Source organism: Elephas maximus, chromosome 8, assembly GCF_024166365.1.
Source record: "Elephas maximus indicus isolate mEleMax1 chromosome 8, mEleMax1 primary haplotype, whole genome shotgun sequence".
Classification (NCBI taxonomy): domain Eukaryota; kingdom Metazoa; phylum Chordata; class Mammalia; order Proboscidea; family Elephantidae; genus Elephas; species Elephas maximus.
This window is the reverse complement of record NC_064826.1, coordinates 116,434,613-116,462,315: the sequence shown is the minus strand read 5'-3', so window position 1 is coordinate 116,462,315 and position 27,703 is coordinate 116,434,613. Positions and strand designations below refer to the sequence as shown.

At 41.9% G+C, this 27,703-nt stretch overlaps 1 protein-coding gene across 1 annotated transcript in view; it reads right to left on the bottom strand.

Annotated features, from left to right (window-relative positions):
- PKD1L1 (polycystin 1 like 1, transient receptor potential channel interacting) overlaps window positions 1-27,703 on the bottom strand; it is a 193,459-nt gene that overhangs the window by 45,155 nt on the left and 120,601 nt on the right. The window contains exons 34-42 of the mRNA XM_049893068.1: window positions 19,208-19,327; window positions 19,046-19,115; window positions 17,802-17,848; window positions 16,460-16,514; window positions 14,779-14,914; window positions 13,174-13,258; window positions 12,618-12,794; window positions 10,222-10,340; window positions 2,868-2,978 (exon numbers count right to left, since the gene is read on the bottom strand). Of these exons, the coding sequence (XP_049749025.1) occupies window positions 2,868-2,978; window positions 10,222-10,340; window positions 12,618-12,794; window positions 13,174-13,258; window positions 14,779-14,914; window positions 16,460-16,514; window positions 17,802-17,848; window positions 19,046-19,115; window positions 19,208-19,327 (920 nt within the window). The remainder of the gene's footprint in view (window positions 1-2,867; window positions 2,979-10,221; window positions 10,341-12,617; window positions 12,795-13,173; window positions 13,259-14,778; window positions 14,915-16,459; window positions 16,515-17,801; window positions 17,849-19,045; window positions 19,116-19,207; window positions 19,328-27,703) is intronic.

Sequence of the window (27,703 nt, the reverse complement as noted above, 5' to 3'; positions counted from 1 at the left end):
TTGATGCTTCAGAATTATATACTGAGGGGGAGTGTTGGGGGAAGAATCTAATTTCAACATTCCATTATAAATCAGGATACATAAATATCCCCTGCCTGGTGGCCAGAAAGGCCAGAGGTAGTGAGTCTTTTGCATCCTTGTGGGAAAGATGAGGTCAGCATGAACCAATGGCAAATCATCCTCTGAGTCATGAATGTGCACCTGACACATCTCACAAATATTATCTCAGCTGAATAGTTCTGATTTTAATATCAAAAAGCAACAATATGAGAAACAGGTCAAATAATGCTGATTTGTGAAATGCGAGATAAAAAATAAACTAGCAAAAGACAGAAAATGTTCAAGTTTTGATTTCCAGTTCCAGAAACTACCAAAGTGCTTTCTGTTTTGCACACAGCGCCATCTACTGGCACAAATCGCAAGTCTACACAAATGGGAAAGCTAGAAGTTGGTTGTTAATGGAAGTAACTGCTGTTTTTGTAAATGGAGAGGTTAAAAATATCACTTAATTTCACTGCTAGGAGGTTTGTCAATAAAAGGTTGGACTACTGAGTTATAGAGAGTTCAGGCTCCTTTAACTTGGAAATCCAGGTCAGGCTCCTTTAACTTGGAAATCCAGGTCTTACTTTACTAGTGGGTCATAAAGCTGGCATGTAGCACGACATTAGCGAGCCATTATCTTTGGATATCAGTAATCCCGTCTTTGTAGAATATGAAATAAAAAAAATATGCCATGAAATACTAGGAAATTTGACTGGATTTTCCAGTGATTCACCCCCGCCAAAAAAATCCAACAAAAATAATTTACATCGAATCGTTTAGTCAAAGATAACACATTCACAGGAAAGCTGCAGGAATATGTTTGCAAATAATCTCCAAAGAAAGAGAAAGCAAATCCTGGAGTGTACTGAATTATTTTATTTCCTTCTACTGAAACCATAGTAAAGAACCACGCGTGCTTCAGGGTTTTATCCTTTCACCACTCAATCTGTATGCTGAGCAAATAATCCAAGAAGCTGGACTATATGAAGAAGAACGGGGCTTCAGGATTGGAAGAAGACTCATTAACAACCTGCGTTATGCAGATGACACGCCCTAGCTTCTGAAAGTGAAGAGGACTTGAAGCACTTACTGATGAAGATCAAAGACTACAGCCTTCAGTATGGATTACACCACAACAGAAATAAAAGAAAAATCCTCACAATTGGACTAATAAGCAACATCATGGTAAACGGAGAAAAGATTGAGGTTGTCAAGATTCATTTTACTTGGATTCACAATCAACACCCATGGAAGCAGCAATAAAGAAATCAAAAGACTCATTGCATTGGGCAAATCGGCTGCAAGAGACCTCGTTAAAGTATTGAAAAGCAAAGATGTCACCTTGAGGACTAAGGTGCGCCTGACTCAAGCCAGGGTGTTTTCAATTGCCTCATATACATGTGAAAGCTGGACAATGAATAAAGAAGACTGAAGAAGAACTGACATCTTTCAATTGTGGTATTGGCAAAGAATATCAAACATACCACGGACTCCCAAAAGAATGAACAAATCTGTCTTGTAAAAAGTACAACCAGAATGTCCCTAGAATCAAGGATGGTGACACTACATCTCACATACTTTGGACATGTTATAAGGAAGGATCAGTCCCTGGAGAAGGACATCATGCTTGGTAAGGTAGAGGGTCAGCGAAAAAGAGGAAGACACAGTGGCTGCAACAGTGGGCTCAAGCGTAGCAACCATTGTGAGGATGGCGCAGGACCGGGCAGTGTTTCATTCTGTTGTGCATAGGATCACTACGAAACCAACTCAATGGCACCTAACAACAACTACATTAATTTAATAACAATTTTTCAATTAAAAAAAAAGAAATGCTACTCTAAATGTACACACTGATCGTAACATATGTATGTCCCAATTTGAGAAAGTTTGAAACATGTAAACTATGTTTTTTAGAACCAAAGAAATATGACACAACAAAATATTAATCAGTGGTTGTTTCTGGGAGGTAGTAGTATATATTTTCCAGCTTTGGATTTTTCAGTTCTTTCTTTATTGACCTACAGTGAACATCTACTACTTTTAAAAGTAGTAGGAAAAAAATGAATGGCTTCAAAAAAGGTAGAGAACTCAAGAAGGCATTTGCATTTGCTAATACCATTGACTGAAGAACTTAGATGTCTTCACCAAAAAAGGAATTGCTATACCCTATTTTGGCACAGGACTGAGGTTCCCAGACCTTAAAATGTCTTGTTAAATTGTTCCACTATTTACCAAAATGGAAACCCTAGTGACACAGCGGTTAAGAGTTACAGCTGCTAACCAGAAGATCAGAAGTTAGAATCCACCAGGCGCTCCTTGGAAACCCTATGGGGCAGTTCTACTCTGTCCTATAAGGTTGCTATGAGTTGGAATTGACTCAACAGCAACAGTTTTATGAGTTTTATTTACCAAAATGAGACATTATGAATGTGCCCAAAGTCCCCATATCCGTGAATGGAGGTCCCTAATGACTGGGGAGAATACTATTCATGAGTCAATTTGGCAATCTTTTCCATATTTCACATCAGAGGAGAAGACAGCCCTGACTTGATCTCCAACTTGGTGAAAAACCTTTAGGCTTCAATCTTGCAAAGGCAAAATGAACAGAGGGAGTGGATTAGATGGTCCCGAGGGTCCCTTCCTCTCTGACTCTGTCTAAATTAGACATCATCTGGCTTGCTCAATGTAACAGAGTCAAGTAAACACTCACGTAGAGCCCTGAGCACTGAGCATCCCATGGAAACCCTCACCCGGAGCCCTGAGCCAGGAGTAGATCACACCCATGCAATGGCCCAGATGTAGACAAGTTCACCCACATTTCCTACCTTGTAAATTCATTCCGGATGGCTTGATTGAGGGTATATTCATCCCGGGAGAATCTCCCATACGTCATAAACATAAGCAGAAGCAGCATGAGGATGTACATGAAAAAGTCTCTGTAAGAAAGATATTTAAAAATTAAAAAGATATAAAAAAAAATTATCTTCACAGACCTCCTGTATATACTCACAGTTCTTTCACTCAGCAAAACATTTTTTAATAGAAGTGGGCTTTCAAATGCCTGGGAAGAAAGATATTCCTAGGAGGAAATTTTTGTATATGGTGTGAGTTATGTGTTGAGTTTTATTTTTTGCATACCCACATCCAATTTTTCCAGCATGATCTGTTGAAAAGACCACCCTTTGCTGAATTGCATTCACGCCTTTGTCTGGGCCTGTTTCTGGGCTCTCTATCTTGTTCCACTGATTTATGTGTCTTTTCTTTTGTCGACACCATGCTGTCTTGATTGCTGTAGGTTTATATAAGTCTTGAAATTGGATAGTGTGAGTCCTCTGATTTTTCCTTCTGTTTTCAGAATTGTTTTGCTTATTCTAGTTCCTTTGCTTACCATGTACATTTTAGAAACAACTTGTTGGTATCTATTTAAAAGCTCGAAGGGTTTTTATTGGGATTACATTGAATCTATAGACCAAGTTGGAAAGAAGTGATGCCTTAGCAACATTGGGGTTTTCAATCCATGAATATGGTCTATATTTCCATTTAATTAGGTCTTCTTTCATTTCTTTCATTGGAGTTTTGTAGTTTTCAATAATACACAGATGCTGCAAACATTTTTTTAGATTTATATTTAAGCATTTCATTTCTCTAGTGTTACTGTAAATGCTATACATATATACATATTTTTTAATTCTGATTCTTCATTGCTGAAACATAAAAACGCAATTCACTTTGACCCAGTATCTTGAAAACCAGGATCCGTGATGGTTAAGCACTAGTCAGCTAACCCAAAGGTTGGCAGTTCCAACCCACCAGCAGCTCTGCAGAAGAAAAGACCTTGTGATGTGCTCCTGTAAGATTTCAGCCTAGGAAATCCTATGAGGCAATTCTACTCTGTCACACAGGGTTGCTCTGAGTCGGAACTGACTTAATCATATACAACAAGAACATCCTGAAAACTCGTTAAATTCACCTATTAGTTCTAGGAGCTTGTTTACGATTCTTTGGGAGTCTCTGCAAAGACTAATCATGTCATTTTCTGATAAAGATTTTGATTTCTTCCTTTGAAAATCATATGTCCTCTTTCTTTTTCTTGCCTATCACACTGTCTAGGCCTTCCAGTATGTTAGATAGGAGTGGAGAGAGAGGGTTTTCTTGCCTTGTTTTTGATCTTACAAAGCATTTAATGTTTCACCATTAAGTACGATGTTAGGTGTAGGGTTTTCATAAAAAAAAAAAAAAAAACCACTGCCGTCGAGTCCATTCTGACTCATAGTGACCCTACAGGACAGAGTAGAACTGCTCCACAGAGTTTCCAAGGAACGCCTGGTGGATTTGAACTGCCGACCTCTTGCTTAGCAGCCGTAGCACTTAACCACTATGTCACCAGGGTTTCCAGGTAAGAAAAAAAGAGAAAAGAGAGGTTTTCATAGATCCCTTTATTAGGTTAAGGAAGCTCCCTTCTTTTATTTTCAAGGAATGAAACGAATTTTGAATTTTCTTACTTTTTCTTCATCTATTGAGATAATCATATTATTTTTTAATTTTTTTCTGTGAATACGTTAACTAATTTTCCTCTTAAATCTCTTTTTATATATAGATACCACCTCCAATTCTATTTTTTTTAGTGTTTTTAGTTTCCTTTCAAGTTATTTGTTGATAAAACTAATTTTCTGTGCTGTGAAGTTTCTCACAGTCTGGAATTTGCCGATTGCTTCCTCGTGGTGCGATTTCATATGTTCTTATTGTAACCTGGAAATTGGAAGAAAAAACTTAATCAGATTAAGATTTGACTTTTTTGGCTAGGTAGTATATTTTTCCATCAAAAGACGATGCAAAATGTATAGTTGTTTCTTCTCTCTCTCTTTCTCCTCTCCCCCTTCTCTCTCTTTTATGTTGCAGCTATTGTTTGTGTTAATGTCTAGATTCATTAATTCATCGAAGGTTGCAGAGTGGTCATGTTCCAATTCTATTATTTTGCCTTCATTGATTGCCTGGAATACGTCTTAAAGACAAACAACCCCTCTTCCATTATTCGGTTTTCCAGAGGTATAGTTTATATAGGAAAGACAGGATTGATACTTCCTTCACCAGTTTTTAAAAAGTTGGCTCCCTAGCATCCTCCAACATCGATAAATTACATTTCTTAGTGTCATTACAAATTCATGGCTTTAAACATATTAGATGTGCTTCAAGCCACATCAGAGACTAGTCTTGATTTCATGGCAACAGAATATATCTTTAACCAATACGAATCCTTTTAAATTGGCTTCTGAGTCCTTTGGCAATGACTGCAGTAGTGTTTACTTGCTTCCTTGCAAAGGAAATGCTTCGGCTTATCTTGTACATTTTCTATCCCAGACCTCAAATCAGGAATTCCAAGGCTCCCTTGCTCTTTTTAGTAGAAAATGGTATTTGGAGGCCAGAATCTCAATGCTAAGGGGATATTCATTGCTGCTGGGTTGTTTTTAGGCCTTTTTGGGGTGGACAAAGCTAGAAAAAAAAATTTTTTCCTGGAAAAAAGATTTTAAGCTTATACTTTCAATTCAAATTCAGGATTACTGGGTGGTTTTTTTGTTGTTTATTTTTTAACATTATCATGCTTTAGGTGAAAGTTTGCAGTGCAAATTACCTTCTCATTCAAAAATTTATACACAAATTGTTTTGTAACATTGGTTTCAATCCCTGCATTGTGTCAGCATTCTCCCCCTTACCCCTTCTACCCCGAGTTCACCATGTCCATCTGTCCAGGTCTCCTGTCCCGTCCTGCTTTCTCACCTTTGCTTTTGGGCAGGTGTTGCCCACTTGGTCTCGTATACTTGATTGAACTAAGAAGCACGTTGCTCATACGTGTTATTATTTGTTTTACAGGCCTATCTAATCTTTCGCTGAAAGGTGGACTTCGGGAGTGGCTTCAGTTCTGAGTTAGCAGGGTATCTGGGCGCCATTGTCTCAGAGGTTCTTCCAGGCTCTTTCAGATCAGTAAGTCTAGTCTTTTGTGTGTGTGTGTGTGTGTTAATTTGAACTTTGTTCTACATTTTTCTCCCGCTTTGTCTGGGACCCTCTGTGGTGATCCCTGTCGAGCAGGTTGGTGGTGGTAGCTGGGCACCATTTAGTTCTTCTAGGCTCAGTCTGGTGGAGGCTGGTGTTCATGCAGTCCATTAGTCCTCTGGACTAATATTTTCCTTGTGTCTTTGGTTTTCTTCATTCTCCTTTGCTGCAAACGGGATGGGACCAATAGATGTATCTTAGATGGGTGCTCACAAGCTTTTAAGATCCCAGATGCTACTCAACAAAGTAGGATGTAGAACATTTTCTTTATGAACTATGTTATGCCAATTGACCTAGATGTCCCCGGAGACAATGGTCCCCAGGCCTCGGCCCCAGTGAATTGATCAATTCAGGTGTTTGGATGTGTGACTCGATCACTTCAGGTGTTTGGATTTGTGAATAGATCACATCACGTGTTTGGGTGTGTGAAGGAACCTTCTATGACTTTGCCTTGGTCAGTTGTGCTAACTTCCCCTATACTGTGTGTTGTCTTTCCCTTCACCAAAGGTAACCCTTGTGTACTACCTAGTTAGTGATTTCCCCTCCCTAATCTCCCCTCCCATGTAACCATCAAAGATTGTTTTAGTCTGTGTGAAAATTTTTGTTTTTTTTATAATAGTAATCTCTACAGTATTTGTCTTTTTGTCATTGACTTATTTCACTCAGCATAATACCCTCTGATTCATCCATGTTGTGAGATGTTTCCCTGATTCATCATTATTCTTTAATGTTGCATAGTATTCCATTGTGTGTATGTACCATAATTTGTTTATTCATTCATCTGTTGATGGGCACTTAGGTTATTTCCATCTTTTTGCTATTGTGAATAATACTACAATGAACATGGGTCTATTTGTGTGATGGCTCTTATTTCTCTAGGATATATTCCTAGGCGTGGGATTGCTGGATCGTATGGTATTTCTGAAGCAAGAGTAGTGAGACTACATCTCACATAATTTGGACATGTTATCAGGAGGAATCAGTTCCTGGAGAAGGACATCATACTTGGTAAAGTAGAGGGCCAGAGAAAAAGAGGAAGATCTTCAATGGGATGGATTGACACAGTGGCTGCAACAACGGGCCCAAGCATAACAACGATTGTGATGGTGGCACAGGACCAGGCAGTGTTTCATTCTGTTGTACACAGGATCACTATGAGTCAGAACTAACTCCATGGCACCTAACAACAACAACAACATGGTATTTCTATCTTTAGCTTCTTAGGGAAGCACCATATTGTTTTCCATAGTGGTTGTACCATTTTACACTCCCACCAGCAGTGTATAATAGTTCCAATATCCCCGCAGCCTCTCTAACATTTATTATTTTCTGTTTTTTTAATTCATTCCAGTAATGTCGGGGTGAGATGGTATATCAATGTAGTTTTGATTTGTATTTCTCTAATGGCTAATTATTACAAGCATTTCCTTATGTGTCTGTTAGCCGACCGAAGGTCTTTGGTGAAGTGTCTGTTCCTATCCTTTGCCCATTTTTAATTGGGTTATTTGCCTTTTTGTTGTTGAGTTGTTGAAGCATTCTAAGGATTTTAGAGATTAGACCCTTGTCAAATATGCCATAGCCAACTTTTTTTTCCCCAGTGTGTATATTCTCTTTTTACTCTTTTGATGAAGTCTTTTGATGAGCTTAAGTGTTTATTTTCTAGGAGTTTCCAGTTATCTAGTTATCTCCCACTGCTTCTGCATTGGTAGTTATGGCTTGTATTCATTCTATTTATGCCAGATATTAGGGCCCCTAGTGTTGTCCCCATTTTTTCTTCCATGATATTTATCATTTTAGGTTTTATATTTAGGTCTTTAATGCATTTTGGGTTAGTTTTTGTGTATGGTGTACAAAATCTTTATAGATCTATTTTCAAGGTCTTTAATTCTTCTACCAGTTCAATTTACTATCGAGCTCTTCTAAGGAATTCGTCATTACGGTTACTGCACTTTTCGACACTGGAATTTACATTTGGTTCTTTTTTATAATTTCTGTTTATTGAAATCCTCTTTGATGCAACATTGTTATCATACCTTCCTTTATTCCTTTAATCATGATTTCTTTTAGTTCTTTGAGCATATTTGTAATAGCTGCTTTGAAGTCTGAATCTGTTAAATCTGGAATGTGGTCACCCTCACAGGCAGTTTTTGTTGCTTGTTTTTTTTCCCTGTGGATGGCTCACACTTTCCTTTCCATGCTTCATAATTTTCTGTTAAAATCTGATCATTTTAGATCACATATTTTAGCAACTTGGGATACTGATCTCTCCTTTTTCTGGGACTTGTTAATAGTTTCCCCTTTGTTAGTGATTTTCCATTTTTCTCGAGTTGCCCTTCACATTCTTTCTTTGTCTTTGATTTTGGTAAGTATGATTATGATAAGTCTTGATAATTTTGTTTTGGGTCTATCCTACATGGAGTTTGGTGAGCTTGTGTTTTAAATTTCATAGCCATTTTACTGAATTCTTTTATTATGTATTTTAGGTTTTTTCCCCTTCCTTCCTTTCTTCCTTCTTTCCTTCCTATCTTCCTTCTTTCTTTCCTCCCTCTCTCCCTCCTTCCTCTTCCTTTTCCTTTCTTTTGGTGGGGCGTTTCCCAGACATTCAATCATGACATATACAAAGAAGGCTAGTTTCACCTCTTTCCAAGTCTGTTGCCTCCAAGTGCATTCTCTGGTCTAACTGCCTCATTCTGCTCAGCCTGGACTCTGTTCCCGGGGAGTTCTCAGCACTCCAGTGTTGAGTCCTGAATGGAACTCGGTATTTGTTGGCTTTGCATGTTCTCCTGGCCCAGATGGCTCTACACCCTCAGGCCTTGCCCTGGCCTGTAAACTGGAGGCTGTACAGCTCTCCCTGCCCCTGCTGTCCTCACATTGTCCTGTTGCACTCTCCAGTGAAGAAGGCCTGAGAGTGACATAGGTTCTCCAGCCCATCAGATGCCACAGCAGTTCCCTGGACTCTTCTCTGTAGAGATGCTGACTGACTACAAGTCTCTCGGGCTCAGGCGTTTGTCCCCACCTGTATACATTTGGAGGCATGTGGGATACTACATCATCTAATTTTTCTGTAGGTGTGTTCTGTGGGTTTTTGTTTTGCTATCTTAGTCACTCTGTCAACTTTTACAGAGACATTTCAGGAGATTAGATAATTATGCCATTGTTCCACCTTCTGAATCCCTTTCCCTCCTTTAAACTTGCTATTCAAACACAACCACAGCTCTTCTCTTTGAAAAAGAATTTGCTTTAGAATGTGCTTCATATTAAAGGTGGATCTGATGGTGCTCCAATTGTAATGAAGGGGTTTTTGATAAAAAATAGTTGGAGGCAGTTCTATTACACACTTGGGCAACACCATTTTTGAAAAAAAATAGCTGAAATTCCTAGGTCATTGATGAACTATATCACAAAGATTTCGGAGTCCAAATTCATGCTCATAATTTAAATAAAAGTCTTAACTAGTTTTTATGGAAGGCTTCATCCAGTAGTCCCAATCCAGCAACCAACATGGATGAGGAAGGAGAATGGGTATCATTGAAAGAAAGGTGTCTAAGGAGGAAGTTGGAGAGGTTTACCATGAGCATATTTCTTAAGTATTGTGTTTTATCTAAAAAAGTTTATGCAGATTTTACATTGAGCACCATAATATATCTGTGCACGTTTTAATATTAAAGTCTTTTTCAATGTTTGCCATTGAGTTAAATCAATGCTTTAGGAAGAGTTGTTATATTTATCATATGGATTCCCATGGCCCAGGGGTGCATGTATCAGGCAGTGTGCTAAGTGCATGCATGTGTGAGGACTATATCCCAATACGTGTGTGAATGTAGAAATGATGAAGGAAGTTGAGGCCCAGAGGAGTCAAGCTTCTTGACCAATTTCTCATCACTGACAAGTAGCCGAAACAAGTTTTCTGACTCCAATTCTGCTTCTCTGCATGTATTATACTTGAAAGTATGGCGTGTGATGTCGAAAAGGATGGCTTTGGTGCCGGAAAAGTTTCCCCCTTCCACTCCCTCACTGCCAGGTGTGAACAACCTTCAAGTATGGCTAGATGAAGCCCTTCCAAGGCTGGAGGACCTTCCCCCTGCTGGGGAATTAAACCCCAGCAAATCCAGAGAAGGTGCTCCTGCCCACCTCAGAGCTGCTCGCGCACGAATCTCTTTCCTCATCCTCTCCTTTGTCGCTCTGAGCTGGGCTGTGGATGGTGGACGAGCCCAGCGCAGGTGGCGTGCTTGCTGCCGGTTGGCCAATACCTGTCAGAGAGAAGAGCACCGTAAGCCCCAGGATGCGATGACAGGAGTAAGGCACCTGGCAACTCTTCTAAGCCAAGGAGCAGGTCACCACCATGTTGTGCACTCTGCCTGGTATTTGAGGAACAGAGAGTTCCTTTGTCCCAATGACATACAACAGGCTGCTGTGGGCATGGGGGGAGGGAGCCTACTTTAAAAGTCTGCTCCTGTCCCAGGAACATTTTTTTGGCAGCGATTGCAGCTGGGCCATTAAAAAGATTTACTTTACATGTGAGGTGTGTCTAATACTATCAAAATAATGGGAGCAGTTATCTTTGGCATTTGCACAGTATTTTTTTCTGAGAGACCCTCAAAGTGTAGAGAAGACATTTCAAAATAGAGTCTTAGCAAGAAATGACATTAGTTTTCTTGTTTTTGAGAAAAGGGATTATAGCTTTCATATTACATTTGTTTAGAGTCAGGGCATAGCAGTGGCCAGATAAATCAATCCATCAAAGGTATTCATTCGTTTCTCATTTCCACATTCATTCAGTCAGCACCCATTTTACTGGGCCAGGCACTGAGGCTGGTCTTTGTGATATTGTATGAAATCAGAAGCAGTCCTTTCTCTCCAAGAGCTCCCAGTCTTTTAGGAAATAGAGGCCAAGTACACAAATAATCAAAATATAATGTAGAACACTATGTATGCCAGAGTGGTCTACACATGGCTATCAGGGGTTCAGATACTACCTCCAGGTAATGCACCAAGAATCCAGAGAAATCATTACTGAGGATTCACTGGAGACGGACTCTGCTCCATGGAGAAGCTCGTATGTGGTGGCATACCTACGTTAAGGTGCTAATGGACTTCCACATGAGATGACAATACACGTTTGGGGATGTCAAGCTGGCCTTTAAGAGTAGGGCCCTGAGATCACAGCTGAACATGGAAAGGAATCTCACCCCCACGGCTGAGATGCAGCACTTTGGGACACAGCTGCACATGGTGAACAGAGAAGGAAGGAAAACCTCCGAAGAAGAAAGGAAAGTTGAGACCCAAAAAGGTGTGAGGAAAATCTGAACAATACTGCTTCTCAAAAGCTGACGTGATGGGAAACGGAGAGTGGTGGTATCTGCACAACACAACGTCACTAAATTGTACATGTAAAAAATGTTGAAATGGGAAACGTTTTCTTATATATATTTGTACTACAAAAAAAAAAAAAGCTAATGTGAAAGAGGAGAAGGAATGCAGAAGAAATGGGTAAGATTGACAAGGTTTAGGTCCCAAATCCGTCACTTACTGCTTACATGATCTTGGTCAAGTTACTTCACCTCCCTAAGCCTCAATTTTCCTCATCTTTAAAATGGTATGCTACTTACTTCATCAGGTATTTTGTGATATAACAAATGTAAATAAAGTACTTAGCATAATGGTTACTGCATAGTTTATATTAATATATACGTATTATCATCATCAGAGTTCCAGGTGAGGCCAAGAGGTGGAGGATCAGGTCATTTGACAAAGCCACTTACCCACTGGGGACTCACTAGTCTCCTTTGAGATGAAGGAGGGAAGATGAGGACAGAGATGAGGGTCGGCCTGGAAATGAACTGGGATTGTGTCCTTGGGGATAACTGACTTCTCGTTATTTCATATGAGTACAGACCTGCCTGCACACTGCATTTCATGAGCGTTTACATTAACAGCAGCAAGTCTGTGGATTTCTTTGTGGGGGCCTATAAACCTTTCTCTTTCTCCATATTATCCACACTTCCCAAGAGAATGCTATATATAGAACAGGCAAAGCAGAAGGAAGGAAGGGAGGGAGGGAGGGAAGGAAGGAAGGAAGGAAAGAAGGAGGGAGGGAGGGAGGGAGGGAGGGAGGGAGGGAGGGAGGGAAAGTGGGAGGGAGGGAGGGAGGGAGGGAGGGAGGGAGGGAGGGAGGGAGGGAGGGAAGGAGGGAAGGAAGAATTTTCTGTGGTCTACTGAAATGCAAATGGTCTAAAAGTTCTCCAAAATCATGTCAAGAATTACATTTCTCGTTTGCTTCCATATTTTAAAATATGTTCATTTCCTTGATGTTCTGGTTTCTTTGGAACTAGGGCAAAGGTAAGGAAATACATTTCCTTAGTTTACCTGTCATGTATATGTGTGCCAGGAAGCATAAAAAATTGAAATATATCCCATGGTTTCCACAAAACACAATCACTCTTGAATTTCAAGAATGATTTCAGATTGCATGAAGAGAATATAAAGTAGTTCTCTAAAGCTCAATTAAAACTGCATAGTTTTCTCACTTTATCAAATTCACTGGCACAGTCGGGAATGCCACAGCTTGAGAAAATGGGGATGCGGGTCTGGGAAAGTCGCTCCCATTCAAATTGTAAATCCTTGGTAGCATCACACAAAGACTCAGTAAAAAAGGCTTTGTCGTCTTTTCTCTTCCAAGCGAAACCCAATGCCATCAAACAGATCTAGAAGGAAGAACATTACATCTGTGTGTAGCTGGCAGCACCAGAGCTGTCCCACTGTCACCGAATCACAAATGGGACCCCACTTCCTGCTTCTAAACATACATTTGTCATCACCTGCCTTCAACTCTGCCCCCACTACTCATTAGGTGTGGCCACGGGCTTCAGTTCTCTAAGATTCTCTTTCTCCAAACTTAAAATGGGACGTCCGTGGAGATGAAATAACATACCATGTGGTGCTTAGGGCAGGGCCTAGCTCCCAGCTTTTCCTCATCACATCTATCATCAAGCTATAATCTACGATGTTACCACAAGGGTGCTGCTAATTTCACTTTTTCTGCGGCTCACGGACAGCTGCTCTACCATGCAGGGTGTTCCTTACCATCAGTGGCTGGGTGACAAAAACACAGCTCACCACGGAGAGAAACAGCAGATGCAGCCACCGCACACACTGGGTCGGGTCAAACCTGTGCCAATGGAGAGAGTGGCAGTTAGCATTCCCGCAAGGGCACCTGTTGTTATCTGAGCACAGATAAAAGATGAGACCTCTGGCCCCTTTCGGTGGTTGGTGTGACCACAGCAAAGGATGGGGCTTGTGGACAGGGGTGTGGCATCTTTCTGCCCACTGGAAGAGGGGGATCACTCTGCCTGCCCAAAGAAGGGCACCAACCTCCCAGAAGCTGCTCAAGGAGAAAGAGAAAGGAAAACCCAACACGCAGACACAGAACAGGGCACAGACACCAGAAAAGGGAGAGAAAGGGGTGGTGCAATAGTAACAACAACAATAATAATAAAGTTTACCTCTGCTGAGCACTTAGTAGGTGCCAGGCACTGTGCCAACATTGAGTATTTCATTCACGGTTGCACTCAGTACTTCCTTCACCCCTCATAACATCCTATAAACTGAGCACTATTACCCCAAAAAAACCATCGCCGTCAAGTTGATTCCAAAGCACTACTAAAATCTGTTGCTATCGAGTCAGTTGCAACTCATGGTGACCCTACAGGACAGAGTAGAACTGCCCCATAGGGTCTCCAAGGAGTGACTGGTGGATTCAAACCGCTGACCTTTTGGCTAGCAGCCACTACAGCTCTGAAACACTGTCAGTACTCCATTTACAGATGAGGAGCCCTGGTAAAGCAATGGGTAAGCACTCGACTACTAAATAAAAGGTTGGCGGTTCACACTCAACCAGTGGGTGCACAGGAAGAAGACCTGGTGACCTGCTCCCATAAAGATCACAGCCTAGAACACCCTATCGGACAGGTTGCTATGAGTCAGCATTGACTCGACTGGCACCTAAGAGCAACAACATCTTATAGACGAGCAAACTGAGGTGCAGAGAGGTTTTAAAATAATTTGCCCACCATCACGGAGCAATTCAATACATGCAACTGCAACGAAGGAAAGAGCAGGGAATAAAGTGCTTTGATTCTGTGGCTACTCTTTCTGTTTTATGCAGAGTTGGGTCCACGGATCCCTACTAAATCAGACCTGGGGGCAGGTAAGGTGGCCCAGGCTGCCCTGGGGTCCACACCGAGGGTCAGCATGTGAGCATGTGTGGTGGAACTAAGTCTGAACCTAGGGAACCAGAGTCCCAAGGCCTGCATGGCAGGTGTGTGCTTTTTCTAACGACGTGAGAAGATGAATGACACCCTGTACACCGGTGCACCAGCTCAGACCTGGACCTCTTAGCAGCTTCATCACTGCTGGTACCCTTCCATCCTTGGAGGATAAGTCCTGAAGCTTCTTGTCAGACCTGAGAGTCCATCTCAGCCTGGACTGCAGTCATGGACCTGGCCAGGCCAAGCAACTACTGGGGGTTTGCATATGATTTTGTTCACGCAGTGATTAATGAGGGAGAAAATAGCAATAATGACATGTGGTAAGTGCATTTCATGTGTTCCCAGAAATGCAGGGATTTCCCTATAAATGCTTGACTTCAGTGAAAGGACTTGAGGATATTTTAAAAACTTTATGGCTCACCTGTATCCTAGAACTCCTGTTCCCAAACCACAGGCTACCGACACCATTGCGCACAGAGCCCAGGCTGCAGAGCCTAACCAAGGCGGAAGCGCCCTCTGCTGTTGGGGAGCAAGGCCTGCAAGCCCACTACTGGGTGCTGAGGAAGAACAGGACAGAATGCAATGCTTTTAGTAGCACTGAATTTTACTAACGTGGGACTTTTACCTTCTTTTTCCATTGTTGTCACGGCTGATAGGAAGCCCAAAGTTTCCTTATCCCTCTGTACCCTTTAAGGAGCCTCCAGGAAGTCCCCTTCCTAAGCCTACCAAGAGCCCCTCAACATCAGAGGCCTGTGAACCAGTTTCCATCCCACATCCCAGATGACTAAGCAGGGTCACCTGGAGTCGGCAGGTTCTGCCATGATTTGGATCAAGTGTCCACATGCTCAGGACAGGGTGTGGGCACGTTCCCTTCAGATTACATCACCCCCTCTAGGATGTGACTTTTCTAGAGCCAAGCCCATGATCATAGGGGTATTCCCCATGCAGTGCTTTCTGCTTCCGAATGGAGGACTCTGAAGCCACGTTTCCTCAAGGGAAAGCTCACAGGTAGATCTCCACAGAGGGCACCTCCAGAGGCTGCTCCATAATTTGGGCAAAATGGCACAACATTTAGACAGAGGGGCTCTTCCAGGAAACTGGCATTGGGCAAACCTTAGAAGCACTCTGGCTGGGCCAGCAGAGGAGCCCTGAGCTACAGTCCCTCAACCATGTCCTTCCCACCTGGTATGCTAGGCAGGTGCCTGGCACTCTGCACTCTTGCTTCCCAGCCCAGTCCACACATCAAACTTTCCGTGTGCACAGCTTGTGCTAGTGCCCAAGATCTGACATGGCTTCTGGCTTGTCCCCGATTCCCTGCTAGTGCTGGTGCCCTGGATTAAACCCAGCTCTGGTGCCAGAGGCCTCACTCACACAAAAACATCTTTACACCCACCATGTTTAAGGCCCTCTGCAATGGTGGGTCCAACTACACCTGTCCCTCCTTCAGCCACCAGTGCTGCCCTCATAGCTACTACCCCACAAAGCAGCAGTGTCCCTAGCTCCCAGATCTAGGGCTGCAGCCAGAGAAATCCATCTGCTCATCCACCCTGCAGCCCCAAAGCCCCGCAGCCACGTGCCAGCTCCAAGCCCTCACTCCCTGCTGCTCCCTGCCAGTAATGTCCTCTGAGACATTACTACTAGATACTTGGCCCTACTTTTTGGCCTCCAGGGGCCAGCCCCGTTGTGCCTGCTTAATTCCCCTGTCTCCACTGGCTCATCCCCGAATTTTCAGAATAATCTTGACACTGCAGATATTCTTTAACTAGTATTAAAAAATGGAAAGCTTCAAATTTCAGAATGCTTTAAAAAACCTAAAATTCTATTATTGACTTTTAAAAAAACTGTGACCAAATCTATGCAAGTCCGTATCAGAAACCACCAGGATTTCCACATAGCCGAGCCTGCGCCTTGTATTCAGATGTCATTAGAATACTTTCCCAGCTCCCCCTGTACTTGTCTGTCCCATTGTCCCCACGGCTGCAGGCTGACGCTGGACAATGGAGGGAGAGAGCTGAGCTGCACGTGTAAGCCACGCCTACACACAGCCCTTGTCCAAGCTGAGAGGAGGGGCCGCCCTCCCCCTGCCGCCTCAGCAAGCTCACCAGGATCAGCTCTCCAGCCACGGTCCTTCCCACGGAGGATGTCTGATGTGTTACACTAGAAAACAACAGTTAGGACAGGGTTACTGTATCATGGAGACAGACTGACACGTAATGCTTTGCCCCAAGAGTAACGAGGTTTGTAAGCCTTCTCAGAGGACCGGGGTGACATTGGTGGGGGCTTTGTAGGCATCAAGCCTCTGATAGATTCTGAAAACAGGGTGTAGTGAGAAGAGGCATGATCTGCCTCTAAAGTCAGCTCCTCATACCCAGGAGAGGTCGTGTGTCTCTGGGGGAGTGGTGGCGTTCTGGTGGCTGCTCACTGCAAAGAGAGGCCTCACCTGGTCTTTGGAATGCACGACCTAGGCCCTGTCCCAAGAGAAGATTCTGGCCACAAGAAATCAAAACAGGACACTAGTATGGTGTTTGGGGAGCACTCAGAGCAGAAAAAGTTGGGGCGGGGGCGTGGGCGTGGAGACAGGACACATGAAAGGAACTGGAACCCAGGCGCTAGGAGCAAGAACTTATGCTCAAGAAACGGAAGCCATGGGTCTGTTGAACAGGAAAGCTAGAGACTTGAAAAAATAAGGACTGCAGTCATTGCTTATGGGCCACTGAGTTTCTGTTAATGGTGGTGGAATAACCTGGAAATGGGCAGTGGTAACAGTGGTACAACATGATAAATGTAATCAATGTCACCAAATAATACAACTAAAAATTGTTGAACCAGCAAATATTTTGTTACATTTTTATTTACAAAAAAAAAAAAAAAAGTATTCCATGTACCCTAAAACCCTTCCATATGGAAGAGCTGCACTTAAGCTAAAGACCCAAAGGAACAAAATACCAATGGGATTATGCAGTTTAGGTGCTTAGAAATTATTCTTCAAATGACCCTGCATCATAGCCACATCCGTCCCACTTAAGATCTAGAGTGGTGCTCACTCGCCATGGGCACAGCTTCTCCAAGACCCCTCCTTCCACAGCACAGCTCTCAAAGGGACGGCCCAGGCCCTTTCTCTCCTGCTCTGGGCCCAGCCTCTAAAATTTCACCAACACACAGTTGGCTTTCTGGTTCTACTGGGCTGCACGCCTTCCGGTTCCTTCTGAGACTTCTTCTCCTGACTCTTCCCGAACAATAGCCCACCACAGCCTCTGGCCTGGAAACATTGCTGTCCACCACCTTCAGCCAGCATGGGATTTTCTGAAGATTTGTCATTGTCTCCAACCCACCTGGGGCCTGACCCATCCGTGTCAGACCTCAGCCAAGGGAGGGTGCCAGGGAAATATAATTGTTAGAATGTTAAACTAGAGAATTCACTCCTGTACATAATTATCTATTTACCTTATATTTCTTCTGTGCACCTAGTGTCCTTCCATGGGAGTTAGGGCCTGATTTAAAAAAAAAAAAAAAAAGTCAATTGTATAATGATAACTGATGGGGCAGTTCTACTCTGTCCTATAGGTTGCTAGGAATCGGAATTGACTCAATGACAATGGGTTTGGTCTTGGTTTTTCGGTATGATGTTAAACCAGAAGATTTGGGTAAAGTTACTGGAACAGTACTTTCTTCTCCTTTCTCTTGACTCCACCAGGACTAGCCTGTCTTCAGAACAGGAAAGGAATAGGACAAGGACTTCTTGAAACTGCTATTCTGGGGTGGACTCAGACAACCCTTCATACATACCCCTGAGGCTGCCCTACAGAAGCAGAGGAACATAAGGAAAGTGTTTAGCTGAAAAAGTAAAAAGAGCCTTAAGAGAAATATTGATAAATTTGGCCATAGAGAATTTTATAAAACTAATAATTGAACTTGAATAGCAATAGCAACTGGGAAAAAATAGTCACTACCCATTTGACCAAAGGCTTAATTTACTTACTGTCTGACAAGCACTTACATGTAAGGAAGAGGAAAGGATTTTAAAAAATTAAAATACAGACATGGGCAATGGAAACGAACAGATCACAGAAAACATTAAAATGGCTTTTAAACATGAAATAATGCTTGACTTCTCTCATAATTAACACAATGGAAATTAACACTATTTGTTGTTGCTGTTCTTGTCGTGTGCCATGGAGTCAATTCCAACTCACAGTGACCCTACGTGACAGAGTAGAACTGCCCCATAGGGTTTCCTAGGCTGTAATCATTATAGGAAGGAGCCCTGGAGGTGCAATGGTTAAGCGCTCTGCTGCTAGCTGAAAGGTGGCAGATCGAGCTGTAAAGATTACCACCTAGGAAACCTATGGGGCAGTTCTACTCTGACCTATGTGGATAGGGTCTCCGTGAATCAGAATGGACTCAACAGCACACAACAACAGCAATCTTTACACATGCAGATTGCCAGGTCTCTTCTCCTGCAGAGCCACTGGTGGGTTCCAACCACCGACCTTCGGTGAGCAGCTGAGCATTCAACCATTGCATTGCTAGGGCTCCTTAAAATTAACACTAGGAGTTACAATTGCTACTTGGTAGGTTGGTCAAAATATCAGCCACAGGGAGAGGATTTCTTTGACTCTCCCTTGTCAGACTTCATTTTCCTGTTGTGATAAATTTTATACTTTTTATGGTTGTTAAATAACACTTACCCCGAGTTACTTCCCCTGGCACAGCCCTTAGCCTGCAGCTGGGTTTCTCTCTGCACAGTCCTGTGGTGTTCTGCAGAAGGAAGGGGTGTTCAGAGCTGGTGGTCACCTGCAGGCAAAGGAGCTCCTTGGGAAGGCAGGGGCTGCAGGACAGTGTCACTATACCTGGCTGAGCCGGAAGAGCAGCGACAAGAGCAGTGCCCCGGGAGAAGCCACAAGAGTGCACAGGAGGCCCGACCCGAAGGAGCCAGGGGTGATGTGGGTGAGGTTGACGTCCAACGAGAGCTGAAATAGTCCAACCGCAACGTTACACCAACCCACACACATCCCACAGATGCACAGTCATTTGTAACTACACATACATGTCACGTGAATGTACATAGCACATTTAATACTGTTCTCTCTTCCTGAATTGTTGACCTTTAATTCCAGGGGTAATCATTCCCATTTTCCTCCCATACAGACCTTTTGGATTGAACAAGCGTTTGCTGAGCACCTAGCTCCCTCCAGACACAGGGGTCAGTGTCCTCACATGCCTCACTGGTGTCATCCTTACTGCAGTCCTAGGCAACAGACATCGATACCCCAGTGTATCAGTGAACAGAGATGTGCTGAATGGCTCAGGATCAGACAACTCACCATATCAGAGGAGGCCAAGCTTAGGTTTCTTTCCCACGTGCACACAAGGGTCTCTTGCTTGCTAGCTGATGCTATTTCTTTATCATGGTTTTACAAATTACATGCACATATTCTTCTTTTTAAGAATAAATTCTACCAATACACTGCTGTTATCCCACACGCTCTGAACACAGGAGCAGCAACTCCTGGTCTCTAACAGATAGACAGTGAGTCCTACCGCAGAAACCACTGCTGTCTCCAGCCCCCTGTCATGTTTCTCGAGCTGTACAGGGGCCCTGTGAAGCCAGTAGGGTGGGGGCCCCACTATTGGCCATGTGGTTGTCAGAAGAAGTGAATGTAAACTTTTCCCCCACCTAAAAAGTCTTGCTATTTGCTACGACTTTTTTTTTTTTTTTTTTCCAGGAAAGTTAGGCTCTCCATTTTCCATTTTACCTGCTGGCACTAATTTAAAATTAGTTTTCACACCTCATAAGGAATGACTAGACTAGAGCTACAAAGTGGCACCCAACAGCAAGTGCAACCATCAGAATTGGTTTTTTGGCCTGAGTAAATTTTTTAAAATTGGAATTAATTGCCAACTTAAAAAAAAAAAAAATATCCAGGACAGTTCTCATCAAAAAATCTCAGTTGCCAACACCTGAAAAATGATCCCAAGTGGCATCATGGGGAGGCAGAGCAGTGCTTGCTTCACTCAGAGCCCCTGCCTTGCAGAACCTCCCCAGGCTCCTCCTTGACCCATGTTACCTGTCTGCCCCCTTGAGACTGGAGGCTGCTTCCCCTGGTTAAAACCTTTTTTTGAGGAGGCGGAGCCAAGATGGCAGAATAGACAGACTCTTCTGGCAAGCCCTCTTACAACAAAGACCCGAGAAACAATTAAAACAAGTATATTTATGACAAGGCAAGCTTAGAAAATGAACTGAGGGGCAGGAGGAAGAAGAGACGGTTCAGAAGCGGAGAGGAGTTACCAGACCTGAATCACAGGGAGCCCTCAGACATCATTCCCAGGAGCAGGGGTGGAGGGCTGGTACTAGTGTTCAGCCGCAGCAGCCAGCCACACAGCCTACTCACACCTCCGGAACCAGAGAGGAACGGCGCTCTCACAAAAGCTAAGTACTTGTGTATATTTTACCCCACCCACTGCTCCCAAACCGGCTTCAGCGGCTGACTTCCCTGGGCCTGAGACAGGCCCTGTTGAGTGCCTAGAGCCATCCTCCTGGCCTTGGAGAACAAATAAATTTGTAACCGGGGAAAAAGATAATTTGCAAGCTCCACTAACCAGGGGTGCTCAGGACAGAAGGAACTCCCGCCAGGCATAGACAGTCTGTGGACTTTGAGTACCTTTCCCTTCTGTATGGACCTGTGTGGGCCTATTTTGGGAGAATAGGCCCTTGCTGGCAGACTCCAACTGTTTCAGCTGTGTGGCAGAGAGGCCAGCGTTTGATGTTTAACACTGCTTTGCAATTGAACAGGATCCTCACCTACCCACATCAGGGGCCTAAGGACTGCTGGCTCCACTCAGGTCACCCAGCCACCCACAACAGGGGTTCAAGGATAACTGGTACCTCCCAGTCCTTACAACCCAAAACATTGGGTGCCCATGGTCTGTCTACAGAACCCACCCACCCACATGTACGCTCTAGGGAACAGGGATACGCTTTCCTCAGAGGTGCATGGGGAATGATTCTCAGCCCCCTGCCTTGTTCAGAGTGTGACCCCCTGCTGCAATCAGATACCGATACTTACACCAATCACGCCTGTCCCTCTAAGACTTTAGGACAGAGCCTATACCACACACTTGATGATCAGTTACTTGGACACATGAGCTAAATTCACAAAAAGAAAATGAAGGGACTCCTAGACTGATATACCTGATAACAACTCTAGCCATCTGGGGACAGGATGTCAGAGCTTGAAAGGTGAAAATAATCAAGCTAGCTCACTCAAACAACACATTTGGGCATATCAAAACAAAACAAAGCAAGAAGCTACGACACGGTAAGCAAATATAAAATAAACTAATATAATAACTTACAGATGGCTCGGAGACAACAGTCCATACCAAGTCACATGAAGAAACAGACCATGATCACCTCAACAAGCTCTGAAAACAAAGAATCAAGGGATCTTCTAGATGAAGTGCCTTCCTGGAATTACCAGAAGCAGAATACAAAAGATTAATATACAGAACCCTTCAAGACATCAGGAAGGAAATGAGGAAAGACACAGAACAAGCCAAGGAACACACAGATAAAGCAAGTGAAGAAATTAAAAAGATTATTCAGGAACATAATGAAAATTTTAATAAGCTGGAAAAATCCACAGACAGCAATCAGAAATTCAGAAGATTAACAATAAAATTACAGAAGTAGACAACTCAATAGAAAGTCACAGGAGCAGAATTGAGCGAGTAAAAGCCAGAATTTCTGAACTTGAAGATAAATCACTTGGAACTAATATATTTGAAGAAAAATCAGATAAAAGAATTTTAAAAAACAAAGAAACCTTAAGAATCATGTGGGACTCTATCAAGAGAAATAACTTACGAGTGATTGGAGTATCAGAACAGGGAGGGGTAACAGAAAATACAGAGAGAATTGTTGAAGATTTGTTGGCATAAAACTTCCCTGATATCATGAAAGATGAGAAGATATCTATCCAAGATGCTCATTAAACTCCACATAAGGTAGATGTTAAAAGAAAGTCAAGAGGACATATTATAATCAAACCTGCCGAAACCAAAGATAATGAGAGAATTTTAAGAGCAGCTAGGGATAAACGAAAAGTCACCTACACAGGAGAGCCAATAAGAATAAACTCGGACTACTCAGCAGAAACCATGCAGGCAAGAAGGCAATGGGATGACATATTTAAAAAACTGAAGGGAAAAAATTGCCAGCCAAGAATCATATATCCAGCAAAACTGTCTCTTAAATGTTGTTGTTGTTGTTGTTGTTAGGTGCTGTCGATTCGGTTCCAACTCATAGCGACCCTATGCACAACAAAACGAAACACTGCCCAGTCCTGTGCCATCCTAACAGTCATTGTTGTGCTTGAACTCATTGTTGCAGCCACTGTGTCAATCCACCTTGTTGTGGGTCTTCCTCTTTTCCGCTGACCCTGTACTCTGCCAAGCATGATGTCCTTCTCCAGGGACTCATCCCTCCTGACAATATATCCAAAGTATGTCTCACCATCCTTGCCCCTAAGGAGCATTCTGGCCACACTTCTTCCAGGATAGATGTGTTCGTTCTTTTGGCAGTCCATGGTATATTCAATATTCTTCGCCAACACCACAATTCAAAGGCGTCAACTCTTCTTCGGTCTTCCTTATTCATTGTCCAGCTTTCACATGCATATGATGTGATTGAAAATATCATGGCTTGGGTCAGGCACACCTTAGTCTTCAAGGTGACATCTTTGCTCTTCAACACTTTGAAGAGGTCCTTTGCAGCAGATTTACCCAATGCAATGTGTCTTTTGATTTCTTGACTGCTGCTTCCACGGCTGTTGATTGTGGAGCTAAGTAAAATGAAATCCTTGACAACTTCAATCTTTTCTCCGTTTACCATGATGTTGCTCATTGGTCCACTTGTGAGGATTTTTGTTTTCTTTATGTTGAGGTGCAATCCATACTGAAGGCTGTGGTCTTTGATCTTCATTAGTAAGTGCTTCAAGTCCTCTTCACTTTCAGCAAGCAAGGTGTGTCATCTGCATAACGCAGGTTGTTAATGAGTCTTCCTCTAATCCTGATGCCCCGTTCTTCTTCATATAGTTCAGCTTCTCGGATTTTTTGTTCAGCATACAGATTAAATAGGTATGGTGAAAGAATACAACCCTGACGCACACCTTTCCTGACTTTAAACCAATCAGTATCCCCTTGTTCTGTCCTAACTACTGCCTCTTGTTGTATGTAAAGGCTCTTCATGAGCACAATTAAGTGTTCTGGAATTCCCATTCTTCACAGTGTTATCCATAGTTTGTTATGATCCACACAGTTGAATACCTTTGCATAGTCAATAAAACACATTTTTTTTTTAAACATCCTTCTGGAATTCTCTGCTTTCAGCCAGAATCCATCTGACATCAGCAATAATATCCCTGGTTCCACATCCTCTTCTGAAACCAGCCGAATTTCTGGCAGTTCCCTGTCGATATACTGCTGCAGCCATTTTTGAATGATCTTCAACAAAATTTTGCTTGTGTGTGATATTAATGATATTGTTATATAATTTCCACATTCAGTTGGATCACCTTTCTTAGGAATAGGCATTAATACGGATCTCTTCCAGTCAGTTGGCCAGAAAGCTGTCTTCCATATTTCTTGGCATAGACAAGTGAGTACCTCCAGCGCTGCATCTGTTTGTTGAAACATCTCAATTGATATTCCATCAATTCCTGGAGCCTTGTTTTTTGCAAATGCCTTCAGAGCAGCTTGGACTTCTTCCTTCAGTACCATTGGTTCCTGATCATATGCCACCTCTTGAAACGGTTGAATATCGACTAGTTCTTTTTGGTATAATGACTCTGTGTATTCCTTCCATCTTCTTTTGATGCTTCCTGCATCATTTAATATTTTCCCCATGGAATCCTTCACTATTGCAACTGGAGGCTTGAATTTTTTCTTCAGTTCTTTCAGCTTGAGAAACACCAAGTGTGTTCTTCCCTTTTGGTTTTCCATCTCCAGCTCTTTGCACATGTCATTATAATACTTTGTCCTCTTGAGAGGCCCTTTGAAATCTTCTGCTCAGTTCTTTTACTTCATGAAGTCTTCCTTTTGCTTTAGCTGCTCGATGTTCAAGAGCAAGTTTCAGTCTCCTCTGACATCCATCTTGGTCTTTTCTTTCTTTCCTGTCTTTTCAGTGACCTCTTACTTTCTTCATGGATGATGTCCTTGATGTCATTCCACAACTCATCTGGACTGCAGCCACTAGTGTTCAATGCATCAAATCTATTCTTCAGATGGTCTCTAAATTCAGGTGGGATATACTCAAGGTCATATTTTGGCTCTTGTGGACTTGCTCTGATTTTTTTTCAGTTTCAGCTTGAACTTGCATATGAGCAATTGATGGTCTGTTCCACAGTTGGCCCCTGGCCTTGTTCTGACTGATGATATTGAGCTTTTCCATCGTCTCTTTCCACAGATATAGTCAATTTGACTTTTGTGCGTTCCATCTGGCGAGGTCCATGTGCATAGTCGCCATTTATGTTGGTGAAAGAAGGTATTTCTCTTAAATATGAAGGTGAAATTAGGACATTTCCAGATAAATTGAAGCTTAGGGAATTGGTAAAAACCAAACCAAAACTACAAGAAATACTAAAGGGAGTTCTTCAGTTAGAAAATCAATAATATCAGGTATCAACCCAAGACTAGAACACTGGGCAGAGCAATCAGAAGTCAACCCAGACAGGGAAATCAAAAAAGAAACCAAGATTATTTTTTAAAAAAGCTCAAAACAGGGTAACAGCGATGTTATTACATAAAAGAAGACAACATTAAAATAAAAAGAGGGACTAAGGAATGTAATCGTAGATCTTCCATATGGAAAGGAAGATACAGCAATACAAAGAAATAAAAGTTAGGTTTAAATTTACAAAAATGGGGTAAAGAATAAGGTAACCTCAAAGGAGACAAAGTATTCTGCTTATGAAAATAAAATATGAGAAAAAAATAGACTCAGCAGAAACAAAATCAACAACAACAAATATGAGGAAAAGACAATATATAAAGATAATCTACTCAGCACATAAAATTAAGTGGGAAAGAGAAACTGTCAACAACACACAAAAAAATGCATCAAAATAATAGCACTAAATTCATATCTATCCATAAGTACGCTGAGTGTAAATGGACTAAATGCACCAATAAAGAGACAGAGAGTGGCAGAATGGATTAAAAAACACAATCCGTCTACATGCTGCCTACAAGAGACACACCTTAGACTTAGAGACAATCAAACAAACTAAAACTTAAAGGATGGAAAAAAAATATATCAAGCAAACAACAATCAAAAAAGAGCAGGAGTAGCAATATTAATTTCTGACAAAATAGACTTTAAAGTTAAATCCATCAAAAAGGATAAGGAAGGACACTACAAAATGATTAAAGTGACAATATATCAAGAACATATAACCATATTAAATAGTTATGTACCCAACGACAGGGCTTCAAGATACATAAAACAAACTCTATCAGCACTGAAAAGTGAGATAGACAGCTCCACAATAATAGCAGGAGACTTCAACACACCACTACTGGTGAAGGACAGGACATCCAGAAAGAAGCTCAATAAAGACATGGAAGGTCTAAATGCCACAATCAACCAACTTGACCTCATAGACATATATAGAACACACCACCCAACAGCAACCAAGTATACTTTCTTTTCTAGTGCAAATGGAACATTCTCTAGAATAGACCACATATTAGGTCATAAAGCAAGCCTTAGCAGAATCCAAAACACTGAAATACTACAAAGCATCTTTTCTGACCATAAGGCCATAAAAGTGGAAATCAATAACAGGAAAAGAAGGGAAAAGAAATCAAACTCTTGGAAACTGAACAATAAAAAAAAAAAAATACCCTGCTCAAAAAAGACTGGATTATAGAAGACATTAAGGATGGAATAAAGAAATTCACAGTAACAATGAGAATGAAAACACTTCCTATCAGAACATTTGGGACACAGTGAAAGCAGTGCTCAGAGGTCAATTTATATCAATAAATGCACATATCCAAAAAGAAGAAAGGGCCAAAATCAAAGAATTATCCCTACAACTTGAACAATGGAAAGAGAGCAACAAAAGAAACCCTCAGGCACCAGAAGAAAACAAATAATAAAATCTAGAGCAGAACTAAATGAAATAGAAAACAGAAAAACAATTGAAAGAATTAACAAGACCAAAAGCTGGTTCTTTGAAAAAATCAAGAAAATTGAGAAACCATTGGCCAAACTGACAAAAGAAAAACAGGAGAGGAAGCAAATAACCCAAATGAGAAATGAGAGGGGCGATATTAGAACAGACTCAACTGAAATTATAAGAATCATATCAGATTACTATGAAAAATTGTACTCTAACAAATTTGAAAATCTAGAAGAAATGGATGATTTCCTAGAAACACACTACCTACCTAAACTAACACAAACAGAGGTAGAACTAAATAGACCTATAACTAAAGAAGAAATTGAAAAGGTAATCAAAACACTCTCAACAACAACAAAAAAAGCCCTGGCCTGGATGGCTTCACTGCAGAGTTCTACCAAACTTTCAGAGAAGAGAACACCACTACTACTTAAGGTATTTCAGAACGCAGAAAAGGAATACTCCCAAACTCATTCTATGAAGCCATCATACCCCTGATACCAAAAAACCAGGTAAAGACATCAAAAAAAAAAAACAGAAAAGAAAATTACAGACCTATATCCCTCATGAACACAGATGCAAAAATCCTCAACAAAATTCTAGCCAATAGAATTCAACAACATATCAAAAAAATAATTCACCATGACCAAGTGGGATTCATATTCTTTTTTATGCAGGGATGGATCAACATTAGAAAAGCAATTAATGTAACCCATCACATAAATAAAACAAAAGACAAGAATCACATGATTTTATCAATTGATGCAGAAAAGGCATTTGACAAAGTTCAGCACTGATTCATGATAAAAACTCTCAGCAAAATAGGAATAGAAGGAAAATTCCTCAACATAATAAACGGCATTTATACAAAGCCAACAGCCAACATCATCCTAAATGGAGAGAGCCTGAAAGCATTTCCCTTGAGAACGGGAAGCAGACAAGGATGCCCTTTATCACTGCTCTTATTCAACATTGTGCTGGAGGTCCTAGCCAGAGCAATTAGGCTAGACAAAGAAATAAAGGGCATCCAGATTGGCAAGGAAGAAGTAAAAGTATCTCTATTTGCAGATGACATGATCTTATACACAGAAAACCCTAAGGAATCCTCCAGAAAACTACTGAAACTAATAGAAGAGTCCAGTAGAGTATCGGGATACAAGA